Below are 15,862 nucleotides of genomic sequence, written 5' to 3'. Positions count from 1 at the left end.
GTAGCAAAAGTACGAAAGCAAATACGAGAGAAGAAAGAAGACAGAGATTCTTCAAGCACGAGAAAACGGCTTTCCCGAAGGCGCACTTTAGAGGAAAAAGGCGAAAAGCATCAACTGACTTTTTTACTTTGGGATGGACCTTTTCCTTTTTTTTTTTGTGAAAGGGAAAACAAATGATAAATAGTTTGCTGAATATACCTTGGTCAACAAGGGTACAGGTATCTATCATGAGACATGAAGACGAGCACAAGCCACGGCATGGTGTTTCCTTATTTTGCTGTGAGCGTGTCTCATGCTGAGATATATATTGTGCCATTCATCAGTGATGCTTCATCGAAGATAAGTCTACCCCATGGACATGCCCTTTGTTCAACAGAAAAGCGGCCAGTTTATACGTTCGTGATTGTGGCTGTCGATGTACACACATAACACCCTCAAGATCGGATCAAGATAGATCCTCCAATACAGCTTCGATTTCGTCCCTACCCAATGGGACACCCAACATTTCTGTACCCGTCGCATCCCGCCGACTCGTTATCACCTGGTGATCGTGGAACTCTTTCAACAAAAACTGAAAGTTCATGCTGCTCGAACATATAAAGTCGGTACTGGCCTTCTGGTACAAAACCCTATACTCGACGCCGACTTCGTCTGCACCGCTGGTGCTGTCGCCTCCTGCTTTTGATTTTGATCTCCCTCCCCCTCTTCTTTTCGGTTCCGTATCGGCAGCATCATTTTCATCGTCGTCGAAGCCGCCGCCTCCCTCGACCAGTATGACCAAAATCTCCGAAAGCAACAACTTGTACAGATTCCTTGCATTCTCAGGGAGTGATTTGAGAACGAAGCCGACGCCTTCTTTGCCTCCGACGCGCGTCCTCTTCCGACCAAGCAGTTCATGTACGTCGTCAACGACATTGATCTCGGCATCGTAGCCCGCAAAGGTTGTACAGTCGTGGTACACGAACCGGAACTGGTCGAGAAGACTTGAATTCCACATTGTCGCGAAGGTCGGGCTGTCTGCCGTAGCGAGGAAGGAGATCATCTCGTGTCCTGCGAGGCGAGCAAGGACCGATTGTACGCCGCCACGCCGCAGGGGAGCGGCGTCGATCGAGTTGATCATGACCACAACGGGTTGGTGAAGGTGTGTAAAGAGCGTGTCAAGCATCTCATGCGGTTGGCCCACAAGTCGCAGTGTCGAATCTTCGCCTGTGATTGCACTCCCGACCGTGTTGAGAATGTGGCGGACGTTGAGTTTCGGCGTGTAACCGTTGACAATCACGATCTTGGCCCGAGTCTTCTGGCCCTTGAGGAGCGGTTGGGTGTAGATGTATTCTGCGAACCTGTTGATCAATCCACGCTTGCTCCCGTAGCCGTACAGGCATAGACTGTAGCCCTGGGAAAGCTCGAACTGCCATTGTGCAAAGGATCGGGTGTGCAGGGTCATTAAGTGCGATATATGGCTTTCGTGGCTATCTTTGCAAGTCTGGATGTTCTCAAAATATTCTTCGTGTGTGAGCAGTTTGACAGATGTGAACTTGTTGCTGGAGATTTGAGGTGGACCGGCACGGTTCTGGAAGAAGTACCGTTCTTCAGGAGGGATGTTACCTTCGGGTGTAGGTGAACGTTTGTTCTTCGCGCCCTTGGGCCGACCGCGACCTCGAGATGGTGGTTGTGTAGGTGTTGTGGGCTCTTGTCCTTCCACTGCCCCTGCAGGGTCTGGCTGATCTGCGACCAAAGCCTCGTTGTCACCGTCTGCTAGAATCTCTCTTGCCAATGCAGCCTGGCCGTCCCAGTCCTCCTGTTCCTCTTCCCCTGGGGCCAGGGCGAGTGCTTGTGCGCTCTTGCGACGTGCCGAGCGATCTGCTTTGGACTTTGACGGGGTCGCAGCGGCAGCTTTGTTTCGTCGTGGAGTTGAGAATAGGGTGCGGCCGTTGGTCTTGGGTGTCGGACTGCCACTGTCAAGCTCTTCTGCCTCTAGTACTATGTCTGCAGCAGACTTTCTCTTTCTCCGAGACGGGGTCTCTTGTTTCTTGGGGGACGGTGCGACATCTTCATCATGGTGTACGCCGTTTGTTAAACCGGCTTCGGTGGTCTTTCTGCGGCGCTTCGAAGGGGTTTCGGCGACCTCAGGAGAAGGGGATGCTTCTGGCTGCTTTCTTTTTGCCATGGTGGACCGACGCGAACGTAGAACCTTTCAGAGGTTCATCGGGTAGTTGTGAGGACTACTAGGTGCTGACGCTGCATGTTGGCTTAACCGCAAACAAGGCTGGGCCTGCAATATCCCTTGGTTACACGGAACCGCGACGAGGCTGCATTCATACGTAGAAAGTTCTCTCTCCGCAAATCGGCCAAGTTGGCGACTCGTCCAAATGGCGACTAAGACGCCCGCAACTTTTTCTTTTTGAGACAGAGTCACCAACCCAATGCACTATGTTGTGACTCAGACTGTCTGTTCCTTTTGAGGAGTCCATATAAGAGAAGCAAAGAGGTTTCACATCTCTATACAGGCTTGTCTGACTGTGGTTCAACAGCCTTCTTCACCCGCCACTCAACAACATCCTCTAGCTGATCTCTTTCTGTGGGCTATTTGCACGACACTCTGAAGCTCGCTGTCACAAGTCGGCGACAGGCTGGACTGAACAGGCGGAAGAAAACACCATCCTATACACAAGGAAGCGTCAGTCTGAGGGAACACGGCTTCTCAGAAACACCTGGATTGACCGCAACTTCAGAGTACCATCGTTCCGTACCAACCAAGCTCGATAAGAAGCTCGACGAAATAGCGAGCAAGCTGAACCGCTTCGGGACCAACCTTGGCTCTCACACTATTCACTCCATCTGAACCATGGCATCTCACTCCCCTGCTCGGTCCATGATGCGGACCTTCATCCGCAACTATTCCGCCCCAGTGGACTCCTCCATCCCAGCCAACAAGGTCAAGTATGTCCCGACGTCAGGCACGTATCCCAAAGGGTTTCGCGTGAGCGGCACATATGTGGGTGTGAAGGCCTCAAACACGTCCAAACCCGACCTCGCCTTTATAACATCCGACACTCCAGCGTCCGCCGCTGCCGTCTTCACAACCAACAAATTCCAAGCAGCACCTGTGCAGATCAGCAAGTCGGTTCTTCAAGCTCGAGGTGGCGCCAACCTCCGCGGCATCATCATAAACTCAGGATGTGCAAACGCCGTGACGGGCAAAGGCGGCATGGACGACGCCCAAGCCATGTCCGACACTGCCACCGCACAGTTCCAGCAAGGAGCCCAGCCAGAGGACAATCTCGGATCAACCAGTCTCGTCATGTCGACAGGAGTGATCGGCCAACGCCTCCCCATCAAGAAGATCCTGGCTGGAATCCCGACGGCGTATTCTAATCTGGACAACGACCACAACGCGTGGCTGACGACTGCAAAGGCGATCTGCACGACCGACACCTTTCCCAAACTGCTCAGCACGACGTTCACGCTTCCCTCGACCGCGCACAAGGGCACACGATACACCCTGGCCGGCATGACCAAAGGCGCAGGCATGATCCACCCGAACATGGCGACTCTGCTAGGCATCCTGTGTACCGACGCGCCCGTCTCGCCCGGCGCCGCACAGTCCCTGCTCACCGACGCCGTGAACAAGTCCTTCAACTCCATCTCCATCGACGGCGACACGAGCACCAACGACACGGTCGCTCTTCTCGCCAACGGCGCCGCGTCCCCGTCGCCCGACACGCCCGCCATCGCCGACGACGCCTCCAACGAAGACTATGCTGCCATGTCGTCCGTGCTGACCTCGTTCGCCCAGCGGCTCAGCCAGCTCGTCGTGCGGGACGGCGAAGGCGCGACCAAGTTCGTCCAGGTCACCGTCCGCCACGCGCCGTCCCACGCCGACGCAAAGGCCATCGCGAGCACCATCGCGCGCTCCCCGCTGGTCAAGACGGCACTGTACGGCAAGGACGCCAACTGGGGCCGCATCCTCTGCGCCATCGGCTACACGCCGGGCATCTCCCCGGACGCCGTAGTGCCCAGCAAGACGAACGTGAGTTTCGTGCCGGCCGAGACCTCCAAGTCCAAGGACGAAGGCGTCCTCGACCTCCTTGTGAACGGGGAGCCCGAGGCCGTCGACGAGGACCGCGCCGCTCGGCTGCTCGAAGACGAAGACCTGGAGATCGTCGTCGACCTCGGTACCGGGGACGAAGAGGCAAAGTACTGGTTCTGTGATTTCAGCCATGAGTACGTCACTATCAACGGTGATTATAGGACGTAGGGTGATTTACAGTCGTGTCGTGTCTGAGAGAATTGAACCACTGCTTCTTGCTCATGTTGCCCGCAAACTTCCACGCGTCAGAATTGGGAAGACGACGTCTAGGATTTACAGAGATCCCTCGTGGGCGGATACCTAGAAAAAGACCACCACTGCCGCATAGCCAGTATACACGCAGCACGACGTACCACAAAAGTCGTACAATACCATCTCCTGCCTGTGTCCTGTATCCTGTCGGACTTCGTCGCATGCAAGACAATAAATCGTCTGAGAGTGACTCGAAAGGAGAACATTTTAAAAACTGCCAAAAGATAAATTTTGATACATGAGGTTTTTCATCAAAGCAGTACAGAATTGTCGTCGTTACATGTTTTACTGTACACACATCAGTGATAAATCTTGCTATCGACTTGCTATCGTTTCCCCAGCTTGGATCCCTTGCTATGCATAACAGAAAAAAGCAGTGAAGCAGTGCTTTTCTTGTCTCCTGCCCCTTCGGTGGTATTCACACATGTACCTTGCCAAACCACAGGTGCCCCAAGAAGTTGCCTATAATTTTTATGCTGAAAAAGACTTCCAAACTACTACTTCTTAAAGCAAGGTATCAGCGAAATCTAGGCGATGAGGCCCTTGACACTTTGGCCGAAATCGCCTTCCTTCGCTGCGATCTCGAAGTAGCCATAGATGATGGTGACTGCCAGAAGAATACCAGTACCGCTGCCCAAAGCACCAAGCATGTCGCTTGCAACAGAGAGAGCGCCGATACAAGCACCACCGAAAGCGGCAGCGGTGGGGATGACACGCTTGAGCTCCTTGTACATGCTCTGCTCACGATGTCCGGCCATGACGAGACCTTGCTCCTTCAGTGTCTTGGCGACGTCGCGGGGAGCCGAGCCAGAAACCTCGATCCAGGTCTTGGAGAAGACTGCACAGGTGACGATGATGAAGGTGACGTAGATGACGGTGTGGATCGGGTCGAGGAGAGCGTCACGGAAGCTCAAAGGAGGAGACATGTAGTATGCGACACCACCGGAAGCGTAGAGCTGAGAGGATCCTTCTCTTGGTTCCCAGGTACCGATCAGCTTGACCAACAAGTTGTCCGAGAAGCGAGTGTAGAGCATCTGGCTGATCATGAAGATGTTGGATGCGAGAGCCGATTGCAGCATGATGGGCATGTTGGAGGTGTAGAAGAGACGGACAGGGTACGAGCCGCGCATGCCACGTTGGCGGGAGGACTTGACGGGGATTTCGACGCGGAAACCTTGGAGGTAGATGACCGCCGCGAAGACAGTCAAAGTGGCCAACAGGTTCATGACATTAGGGAGGTGTTGTCGGTAGAAAGCCTCACGGAGCGCGCGCGTCTTGTCTGGCCAGGTGACGAGCAGATGGAAAAGAGCAATGACTGCACCTTCAAACTCCTTTCCACGGCCGGTATCGATGGTGGTGGGGGAGAATGCCTTCCAGATGATCGACTCGCAGATGTTTGTCGCAATGAACAATGAGATTCCAGATCCAAGACCATAGCCCTTTTGCAGCAGCTCGTCAAGCAGGATGACAACCAAGCCAGCGATAACTAGCTGAACGATCAAGAGGAGGCAGATACCGGCACCGAGGTCACTTGGCTGGCCGTAAAGACCAGTAAGGACGAAAACGCAGGCTTGACCGAAAGACAGGATAATGGCGAACAGCTTCTGTGCGGTCTGGTAGAGTTCGCGATCGGACTTGAGATCGAGATTGACATCGATGAGGTGAGTACCGGCAAGGAGCTAAACATGCCGTTAGTCAGTGTCCCGGCGTAGATGTCGCGTGTTCACAAACCTGGAAGACCATGCCTGATGAAATGATGGGCGTGGTACCCAACTCCATCAGCGTTCCTCGATTACTAGCCAACATCATACGCAGCCAGTAAAGAGGATCGGAGGTGTCAGAGGAGACGATGCCGTACAAAGGCATCTGGCTCATGACCAAAAATATCAAAAGTGTACACTGTCCTCTTTGTCAGTCGTGTTGTTCCCCTTGCGCGTCTGCATGCGACTCTTACTCCTGTCCACATCAACTTCTGGTTGAAGGGTATTTTGGACTCCGGCGCTGCCACCTCCGGTAGGAGGGGCGTAAAGGGTTTGATCAGATCAAGAAATCGGACTGAGTGATACTGTTAGAAATTCCACCGACGGTGCGGAGAGGTTGATAGCACGTACGGCCGCTCATGGTGACTACGAGGGTTGCGCAGGACGGGTGTTTGGTGTTTTGATCAGCTCTCCAAGTGGTAGAGCGCGGTCGAGATGGTGTTTGAGAAGACGAAGAAGAGGTAGAGAAGGAGGAGAGAAAGGCAGGACGTGTTGATCCCCTGAAGCTACAACCACTCCATTCTTTTGGACACATCGACAACTCCACAAATTGTGAGCTCATGCTCAAACGCCAAGTCTACGGCGGATTATACGGCAGAGCAATAACGCCCGCGCCATACAAAAGTACGTACATTAGGATGTTATCACTCACGAGGTAGCTATAGGTCCCCAGACTAGATACTTAGATTCCATCACTTCACGCTCGTTGGCGCTGGCATAGCAGCAATGGTAGTTGCATTCCGTACTCTACAAGACCTGTACGATCTCATCTCGGTCCTTCATCTCCAGAATGTCGCTACTATCCATTGCAGTGCTGGCTAGAGCAGCATATAGCACTGCGCGGAAGAGAAGAAGCGTCTCCATCGCCTCAAGTCGGCTCTTAGGTCGCAATATTGGCCGCACTCTTTCACGAGATTGAGACCGTCTCGCTCTCGCCTCGTCGAGGGGAGGGATTGAAGTCTCTCTGCCTCGACCTCGTGATGACCTCCGGCCTGTATCGTCAAAATGTGTCCGAGGCTGAGGTGACGACGGTTCATCATCCTCATCTTGTCGAAAAATTTCTAACCAGAGTCCATGCTCGAAGGCAAACAGAAGGGACTGGATTGCATCGGACACAGCTCCACTAAGAATGAGCTCAACATCATTTCCGTTTCTTTTATCAATGACTGAATAGGGTTTACCATTGATCGGGTATACGTATCGTGCAACCCTTCGCGCGTAGACCAAACCTCTTTTGCAGAGTCCTGAACCACTTTGAAGATGCATCTCGTGAAGATCCGGACAGTGACGACAGCGCTTCAGATGCTTTGCAAAACGTGACATGACATATTCCTCGTCCTCGCGAGGTTCTCGCGAATAGTTAGGTGAAGGGTCACCCTCATTACTTGCAAACGTGCGCAAAGGGATGTCCTCTTCAGAGTCCCCTTCCCTCTTTCCTGGATACCATTCAAGCAGAGGCTGGCCAGGGGATTCAGTATGAGTACCTTCATCATCAGTGAGTCTTCGCTCTTCGCCATTCGTATAAAGTTCCCCCACGAAATCGTCTCGTATTGCAAGATGACCCCGTAGATTGTGTTCCACACGTTCAGCGGGTGTTTGATCGCCTGCCTCTTCACCATCAAGAATAGCAAGAAGAGGACGGGAAGGGCCGTCATGCACTTTGAGTGTATCTCTTGTGGTAATGTACAATCTGGCCAGTAGGTTCATCGTCGCGCAAAAAGAGTCTTCACTTCCATGTTCTCTCAACCAAGAGTCGACGGTGGCCAGCTGCCAGGCAAGCCATTTTCGGGCTTCCATTCTCTCAGGGAGAGTCAGGTTGTTGAGGTATTGTGCACCGCTTCTCCACTGAAAACACAGCTCTAATGCGTCTGCGGACACCAATAAATCACCATCCGTGGCAGAAAATAGCTGAGGGGGATGAGTTGCTGTCGTTGCAGAGGGTTGTGGGGGGCTCAATGGAAATGCTCGCAAAGGTGCACTTTGTCCTAGAGAGACAGCCGGCCCAAACCATGTCTGTTGAGTGGTACCGGCAAAATGGTCGTCGATGAGCGGTTGCATGCCGATATTGGTTTCATTTGGTCTGAAGTGGTAGTCCTCAACTTTGGAATGCCGACGATCAACGGCAACATCACGCCGAGATGGGTGATATCTGAACAACAGCAGACTCTTTTCATCAAGAGGCAAGAGCTTCAGCGCCTCGATAACATTCAGTGGCTCCGCACTCCAGCTCGGACTGCTTTTTATTGATAAGTGAACGTCTTCATAATACCTGAACAGTCTGAGCGGAAATAGCGTACTGGCTCGAGGCCTGTCGGCAAAGAGCAACACCAGCAGCATCAATTGTGAGTAGCTGTTATGACGCATCAGAAGTTGAGGAGACAGGCGGAGAGATTTAACCCGTTCCGTACATATTTCGTGGTCGCACTGGTCTTGGTGATCGATGATATTTAGCAGGGCAGTCAGATTAGTCCTCACATCGATCTGGTTTTTCGGGAGGCATCTTATCTCCAGAAATGGTTGCTGATGGAAACGAACGTGACCGAGTGCTTCAAGACATGCCCAACGCGTTTGCTCCAATGGGAGATTCTCCGACTCACTTCGCTCTTTGTAACTTTGATAGATTCCAACGAGTCCTAAACTGGGGTGCTGTCTCAGGACTATTTGTACTTGTGGACCTTTTGCCAGTGGAAGATCCTGCCTGACATAGCAGGACGTACACCCAGCAAGGACCGCAAGAACCATGAGAGCTTCGATAGTCGCAAAAGCAGGTGCCGCGGGGACATCTGCCGGAAGGTGGTCGGTCTTGCACAGTCTGGTCCGCAATTTGATAGGCTCGAGACCAACGTGTCGCAGTAACATGGTCCAGCTCGCCGACACGTCTTCAGCATCTGACTGTTCCTCTCTGGGAAGTGCTTCAACATCGCGAGAGTGTGTGGCAGGATGACACCTTGAAGAAGAGCGCATAAATATCCGGGACAGGAATTTTCGGGCTCGTCGTTGTAACGATGCATTCCTTTCAATGTGGGACTCGGAATCCCATTTTCGAGAAGCCGAGATGATTTGAGGTAGATCAATAATAGGAACCTGGACGGTGGTTCGGAATCTCCATTCGGTCCAGTCGAAGCGTGTCCGCGCACTTTGTCCGTAGACGAAGCCAATAACATTTTGACTTGCTTTCAGTCGCCCGGGTCCAGCAGCAAGAACACCTTGGAGCAGCGCAAGTGTAGCGACGAACAACGCGAGGATGCTCAGTATGGCCGTAAATGCGAAGTTGAGAGGGTCCCACTGAAAGCCACGTCCTTGATCCACAAGCTCACCCAGCAGGCAGTCAGTCGTGTTTCCTAGACACGATGGCATGGCAGGGACCTTGTAATCTATCGTCAATGTGATAGATCTCCTAATTTTTCGTGCCTTTGCTCATGTCGCCGGCCCACCCGACTTCCAGGTCGAAAATTCCCTGGTTTCTGCTCAGCCTCGCGCGCCTCGCAAAGTCAGTGCAACCCCTGCTACACGTGATGGGGGCTAGTTCTGACACTGTCTTCTATTGAAGTTAGTGGATCTCATTGCAAACCCTTCAGATTCAGCCGCTGTGACATGGATGCCTCACCATGGGTCAAGCTCATCTCCAATATCTACGTCGCATGCCCTAATCGTTTCTCAATGTAATGCACAAAAAGCAATCCAACAGCAAAATCAAGGACAAACAAGTGATGACCTTAGCTTTCAGATTTCCACCGCCATGTATATCTGCACTCATTCTCTCTCTGCGTGAAGTCAAGTCCACTGTACAAAAGCGGCCTCGACAATACTCACAATTCCGTCGGCCTTGCCGAATTCTAGAGGCACTCAATCGTAAGCTTTCCTTTCGTGGCTTTATGAATCATTATCTAGCACTTCGGAGTTGGACCATTAGTGCCGTTGACAGCCTGGGCTATTCCATCCCATATCTCCTTAGCCGTAATACCACGAGGCTTCTCCTCCATGACCCCTTTCGCTGTGGGGGTTCCAACTGCGGCCTTCTTCTGTTCTGCCTTGGACCACTCCTCAGCTCTGCGGAGGTTTAAACCGGTCACTTTGGCAATCAGGGCGTCTTCGATACTGAGCTGCTGCCTCTCTTCGTCACTGGTCAGAGTCGAGAAAGTCGGATTCCAAGGGATGTGGAAAGGCTTGGTCTCCAGCTCTGCAGCAAAGCGCTCTCGCAAGCCGATCACCAACGCGTGGTTGTAGTCTCGTTCAGCTTCTAGGGCGCGGACGCCGGCCAAGTTGCTGCTCACCCAATCTCTGAGGATGACTAGGTCATCTTCAAGCACCGCAACCTGAGCATTGAACTGGCACATCCGACGCATCAAGGCCTCCCTCTCGTGGGTGTGCCGCTCGGCCTGCTCCTTGAAGGTGTTTGCAAGAACATCAGCAGTGGGTCCCCCTGCCTGGTGTATGCATTGGTTCTTCCAGCTGTTCGCAATGCCGTCCAACATACCGACCTGCTCCTGCATATTCTTGAGCTGGGCCTCGAGGTCATGGACCTTAAAATTTTCACCATCTAGCTTGATATTCTGCTCCTCCAGATCCGTGATCTTCTTGCTCATATGCTCAAGCTCAGCTGCATGGTGATGCTTTATTTCCAGGAGCTGTTGTTCTAGGTTCGTATTGTCCCTGTAGACAAAATCCAACTCCTGTGCGAGGGATCTCGATTTCCCGTCAGGGTCTGCAGATTCGAACTCGCTTCTGTAAGTTTCTAAAGACTCGTAAAGTCTAGCGAGGCTCAATTTCTCAGCAACCAGAGATTCGCGAAGATAATCCACCTCCCTCGTCTTCCTCTGAACCTCTTGCTCCAAGTCTTGATTGACCATGGCTGCCTCGGCACATTTCTTCTGAGACATTTCGAAAGCCTGCTGTAGATCACGAAGTTGGTCGGGCCTGGTCGTCAGGGGGTTATTGACCACGGGAGTTGGGTCCTTCACATAATCGGCGGTGAGGTTCCTGCCCAGAGCCTCGACAAACTGTTTCAACTCCTCGACATCACCCTCTGCCCGATCCTTTAGCTGAGCCATGTGTACTAGCTGTTGCTCAAGCCCCGATATGGTGTCGACGGCATGATCGAGGTTCTCATCACATTGAGTGCAGAATTTTTGGAATTCAGTTTCCTGCTTCTTCAATTGTATTTCCAAATTGCTACGCGCAATCGCCGCTGCGTGGGCACACTTTTCAAGCATGACAGCCTGCTCATAGTAATAGTGTGTTTGCTGGTTGGACTGATCCAGCTCAGCAAGGAGCTCTGGGTCACCGATGACAACTGGGTGCTGCCGGAGGTGCTCAAGTTGCTGAGTCGTAACGGCTGACTTGGACTTTAGCGCAACCAGCACTTCTTCTTTTGCGGCCAATTGGCGCTTAAGAACGCAGATTTTGACGTCGTTGTCGTCGGACTCCTCTTCATACTGAGCGAGCCGGGCCATAGCTCGCTTCAGCTCTTTTTGAAGCGATTCAGTCTCATGTTCACGGCTAACAAGCTGTAGACGGAAACTTTGCGACAAGTCTTGCTCATGCTTGAGGGATTTCTGCAACTGGCCAATGATGAATTGTTGCTCTGTCGCCACGAGTTCCTTTTCGACCTCTACGATCTGCTCCCAAGCAAGGTTAGATGTCGCAGCAGTGGACGTTGAGGCGATCCTGGTCGAGGTTCCTGGACTGTTGTCATCGAAAGACAGAGAGGGATCGCTGTCTTCCTCTGTGGCTTCAACTTCAGACGCCTCGGCATCCCCAGTGATGAGCAGCTCATTCATTTCGGGGGTGCCAACCAGGAACTGCGGCAGTGATACCTTCCATTCATCGTTTTCTTGGAGGAATGCACCATCTTCTGCAGCCTCGAGGTACTCTTCATGCCCAAGAGAGACGGTCTGTAAATGGCAGAAGGCTGAGTCGTACGTGGACTTGAAGTCGAAGTCAATATCGAAAGCTCGCCTGCTTCTGGGGGTTAGCTGCAGGAGCCCAGAGCGATAGGGTACCAAAGTCCATTTTGCCTCGTCATAAGGATCTGCTTCTAGTCAGAAATGTCTTCCCATGAGAACGAAATGTGCACAGACCTGACGGAGGACTTGAGGTGCCAGGCTTCTCCCGTTGCTGGGTATGATGCCCAATGGGTCCTTTCGTGGCCTCGTTTGCATGCACCCAAACACTTTCGTGTCTCTGTTTGTACCTTGCGTCAGGGAACCCGATCCTCATATGCAATGAGTTAGATAGTTGAGCTGGATTAGGGTGAGGAATGATGGCCTTTGCATGAGTCATATGCTGCATTTTTGATTGCTTTTCCGTGGATAGCTTGTGACCCAGGCTTCGACGGGACGGGCTCGTCTCCTTGTTATCCAGGGTGACAGTGGCTGTCCCAGCGATGACTCCAGCGACAATTCGCTACGTCAACCCTGTTAGTGCAGATCATTCAACAATACCAGGCACTTACTGAGGTATAGGCATTGCCCAGGTTCTTGATGAAAGCTCTAAATGACATGTTCAGATTTCGATCGGCGCTTGCAAAGTCGACAGCGAGATAGATGTTAGGAAAGGGATCTTGCACCCTCTGGCCGTTGAGAATAGGAGGCTATGTCGAATTAATTGTCGTTGAATTTGGTGTTTCCCAGGAGAATACTGAATATCTCTTTGCGAAATTTGAATCGAAAGTACTGGCAATGAAGAAGATGAAGATGGGAAGGGGAGATCGCGAGGCTTGACGGCAAGTAGTAAACATGTTGTTTTGTTCTTCACTCTTGTGCTGCGTGGGATAAGGAGTTACAGCCTCGTCGTCTAGCAACAACAAGACGCGAATTGGTGTGAAGGCAGAATATGTGGTGCAGTTTCCAGTGCCTAGGATGATTTCACATCGTGAGAAGTTGTGAAAGTAAATGACATCGGATGGCTTTTAAACTAGCCATAAGATGGAGAGGATCTTCTGGTTGAGATGTTTGGATGCTGTGGACTGATCGAGCGTGGTGTCCGTTCATGTTCGGCAGGAATCAAGACTTCCGAAAACCGAATGGGGGGGCTAAGCCACGGTATGCAGACAATGGAACCATCTTGCAAACATGCTGCATTGGTGAGCGAGTAACAATGATCTGCACTTGTGAACAGACTGTTTGTCTTTGTGATTTATATATTTATACCCTCCTGGGGGCTGTCAGCAACTTCGTTGACTTGAAGTCAGGAGCACCCTTCAACTCAATGCTTCAAAGTTAGCAGAAGATAGATAGGCCCCAACATGTTCTGGGACCTCTCTATCATACTGATTGAAGACGTTCGAGGGACAAGGACATTGCAGCAATTCACAGGAAGAGTAAGAGTTTACGTTCGAGGTCGGGCGGTCCTGAGGTCCTTTGAAGCCGAGGAACAACGAACTCCGCCAACAAAGGATACTTACAAAGAATGTTCTTACATGGGTTCTTGTGCGGCTCATCTGCATTGATGAGCGACCGCTGGTGAGCAAAAGGCAAATTCACGGAGGGAAAGCCATTTCGCACCAGTGACCATAGCGCCTGGTCATTCTCTCAATCTGTTTGTTGTACCTAAGGAAGAGCGGAAAGAGTGTAACCCTGTGCGACTGTATATACCTGAGTTGCTCGATGCTGTCTGGGAAACCTTGTGGGCGTGAAAAGACTGGGAAGTCAAAGTGCGGGATGGGGGAACCATCAACTTTATGTAGCTCACGTGCATCTGATGCTGGCTCATCAAAAACGCTCACTCGTCCGTATTAGGAATGTCAGACTACTCGATCTGGAACAATGACGTGTTTGACGCCATTTAATTAAGACCGGACGCGTCGCGATCAATAAAGCCCACGCACTCAATTTCTCCAGACGCAAGACTTTGTCCTCGGGGCTTCGTGAAAGTGACTAACGTAGAGCTCTTACTGGCTTTAGCAGGCCCCTCTCACTATGTGATGCTCCTACAGCATGCTTGTAAAGGCTTTTCTTCCATCACACCGTTGACTCAGGCATGGAGGACATTCGGCCAATCTTGCAAGCGTCGGACAGCCACAGAGCCATGTCGGGTGAGTCAGAGTATCGACCTGCGCATCGGAGTCGATGGACATATCAGGCTCAAGTAAGAACACGTTCTCTCGACAGCATACCACCACCTACTGACTCAATTAGCCTTGAAACTGCCGCGAGACAAGAACGTGCGCAAAAGGGACCACGACGTATTCTTGTCCACCTACCTCCTGGACCATCGCTGAGAACCCCAGCCCACGATGTCCAACCTCAACTGAGAACTCTCCTCTCCCCTAACACGTCAATCGTCACGGTTCATTACCGCCTTGGCCTCGCCAATGACGCCACGACCGAGGAGACGACATGTTTTCCAACCCCCATCCACGACGTTTCCACTGCTCTGGAATACTTGACCTCCTCGACGTCGCCCTTCAATGACGGTCAGCACGAAGCGCCTAGGATCTGTCTCCTGGGGAGCCATATTGGTGGGGCATTAGCCACTATGCTGGCGCTAACTCAGCCGAACGATGTACACGCACTGGCTGCCATCGAGCCCTTGGTAGATTGGGTCAGCCTGGATGAGATCGTTGAACAATTCCGCCCAATAAAAGACATGGCAAGGAAACGGCAAAAATATAAGGCTACCCGCTTCGGTATCGAAGATGGATCTATATTGGCTGCGGCAGAAGATCTCGTAAAGTTGAGGGCCAAGTTATTTCCGACACCGTCATCATACTTTGATCCTTTTGCGAGTCCCCTACTGTTCCTTCGCGCTCCGGGCAGAGATACGCCGTTGAGTAGCACAGTTGGTGACGAGCTTGTTGAGGAGATGGGCTTGAACGAACACGATGGTGGTTTTGTTGAATTTGATTATCCTGAGGATCCTCTACAAGAAGAACATTCTTTATATGCACGATCCACCAATTCACCTCTTTCTCCGAGAATAGGCTCGACCGGCTCATCCGAGGACCCAGTAACTGGCTCCTCGTCCGCCGATACAGCGCCTACGTCTGTAGCAACGCAGCCTCAATCTCCGCCTAGACGACGTAAAGTCCTGCAAAGGTGGCCATCGATCGGTCGGCCAGAGTCTGTACTCCTGCCATATGTCAAAGTCTTTGTCCAATCTCCACCAGTCAGTCTTGATAAAGTGGAGTGTATGTCGGACGAGATTCGCTCCGATCTGGGTCATACGGCGTTGATGCGAGCTCAGGGCAAGGAACTGGTCGAGCTAATGCGTAGGGCATGCTTCTTCGGTCGAGAGAAAGGCTTCGCTGAAGAACGAGTCCAGCTTTCTGAAGGTATTGCTCATGATGAAGACAGGTGGAGAGGGGATGTCGAATCTCATCCATCGACACGACGTCTCAGCATGCACCTCCAAGAGCAAGCACTTGGATGGGCTGAAGCGATGCTCGCTAAAGAATGAATCTAGGAGCAATACGAATGATTTTTTTGGTTCTTTGGAAAGAAAAACCTCGGTTTCATGATGCGGATCTCCTATAAGCTGGTTCAACATCGTGCCAAGCTGGATATGAAGGCCTTTATCTACTCCTCCAGCTGCACCGTGGACCTTGCGAGAGTTGCCCTTGTCTTATTGTATGGATAACAAAAGAATAAAAAGAAACCCTCCTTGATAGTGCTTTTGTTTTCGGGAAGTGAGGCGGATGGTTGTGAGTTTCAAGGCAGGGAGGTGGTCTGAGACTGGGGAGAAAAGGGGCCCGTTATACCTATTCAGGTAGACTCCCCTTTCGAAGATTTTGCTTGAGTGAGTGGCCGTCCACTATACA

At 51.8% G+C, this 15,862-nt stretch overlaps 6 protein-coding genes across 6 annotated transcripts; 2 read left to right on the top strand and 4 right to left on the bottom strand.

Moving 5' to 3' along the window:
• Positions 1-445: 445 nt before the first annotated feature.
• PV08_01225 (uncharacterized protein) lies at positions 446-2,167 on the bottom strand (the record flags this gene model as incomplete). The annotated part of the gene is made up of 1 exon (XM_016375588.1): positions 446-2,167. One exon carries the CDS (start codon positions 2,165-2,167, stop codon positions 446-448), a length of 1,722 nt encoding a protein of 573 aa, XP_016240864.1.
• A 678-nt stretch (positions 2,168-2,845) lies between these two features.
• Positions 2,846-4,258, top strand: PV08_01224 (glutamate N-acetyltransferase/amino-acid acetyltransferase; the record flags this gene model as incomplete). Its single annotated transcript, XM_016375587.1, has 1 exon — positions 2,846-4,258. The coding sequence occupies one exon, from the start codon at positions 2,846-2,848 to the stop codon at positions 4,256-4,258; it is 1,413 nt and encodes a 470-aa protein (XP_016240863.1).
• Positions 4,259-4,869: 611 nt separating this feature from the next.
• Positions 4,870-6,463, bottom strand: PV08_01223 (protein transporter SEC61 subunit alpha; the record flags this gene model as incomplete). Its single annotated transcript, XM_016375586.1, has 4 exons — positions 4,870-6,021; positions 6,074-6,241; positions 6,297-6,397; positions 6,454-6,463. 4 exons carry the CDS (start codon positions 6,461-6,463, stop codon positions 4,870-4,872), a joined length of 1,431 nt encoding a protein of 476 aa, XP_016240862.1.
• A 386-nt stretch (positions 6,464-6,849) lies between these two features.
• On the bottom strand, positions 6,850-9,459 carry PV08_01222 (uncharacterized protein; the record flags this gene model as incomplete). Its single annotated transcript, XM_016375585.1, has 1 exon — positions 6,850-9,459. The coding sequence occupies one exon, from the start codon at positions 9,457-9,459 to the stop codon at positions 6,850-6,852; it is 2,610 nt and encodes an 869-aa protein (XP_016240861.1).
• Positions 9,460-9,989: 530 nt separating this feature from the next.
• PV08_01221 (uncharacterized protein) lies at positions 9,990-12,841 on the bottom strand (the record flags this gene model as incomplete). Its single annotated transcript, XM_016375584.1, has 4 exons — positions 9,990-12,133; positions 12,183-12,507; positions 12,557-12,694; positions 12,743-12,841. 4 exons carry the CDS (start codon positions 12,839-12,841, stop codon positions 9,990-9,992), a joined length of 2,706 nt encoding a protein of 901 aa, XP_016240860.1.
• Positions 12,842-14,130: 1,289 nt separating this feature from the next.
• On the top strand, positions 14,131-15,501 carry PV08_01220 (uncharacterized protein; the record flags this gene model as incomplete). Its single annotated transcript, XM_016375583.1, has 1 exon — positions 14,131-15,501. The coding sequence occupies one exon, from the start codon at positions 14,131-14,133 to the stop codon at positions 15,499-15,501; it is 1,371 nt and encodes a 456-aa protein (XP_016240859.1).
• Positions 15,502-15,862: the final 361 nt, after the last annotated feature.

This window comes from Exophiala spinifera (genome assembly GCF_000836115.1).
Source record: "Exophiala spinifera strain CBS 89968 unplaced genomic scaffold supercont1.1, whole genome shotgun sequence".
In the NCBI taxonomy this organism is placed as follows: Eukaryota; Fungi; Ascomycota; class Eurotiomycetes; order Chaetothyriales; family Herpotrichiellaceae; genus Exophiala; species Exophiala spinifera.
Note: the sequence above shows the minus strand (reverse complement) of the source record. Positions and strands in the feature narration are given on the sequence as shown.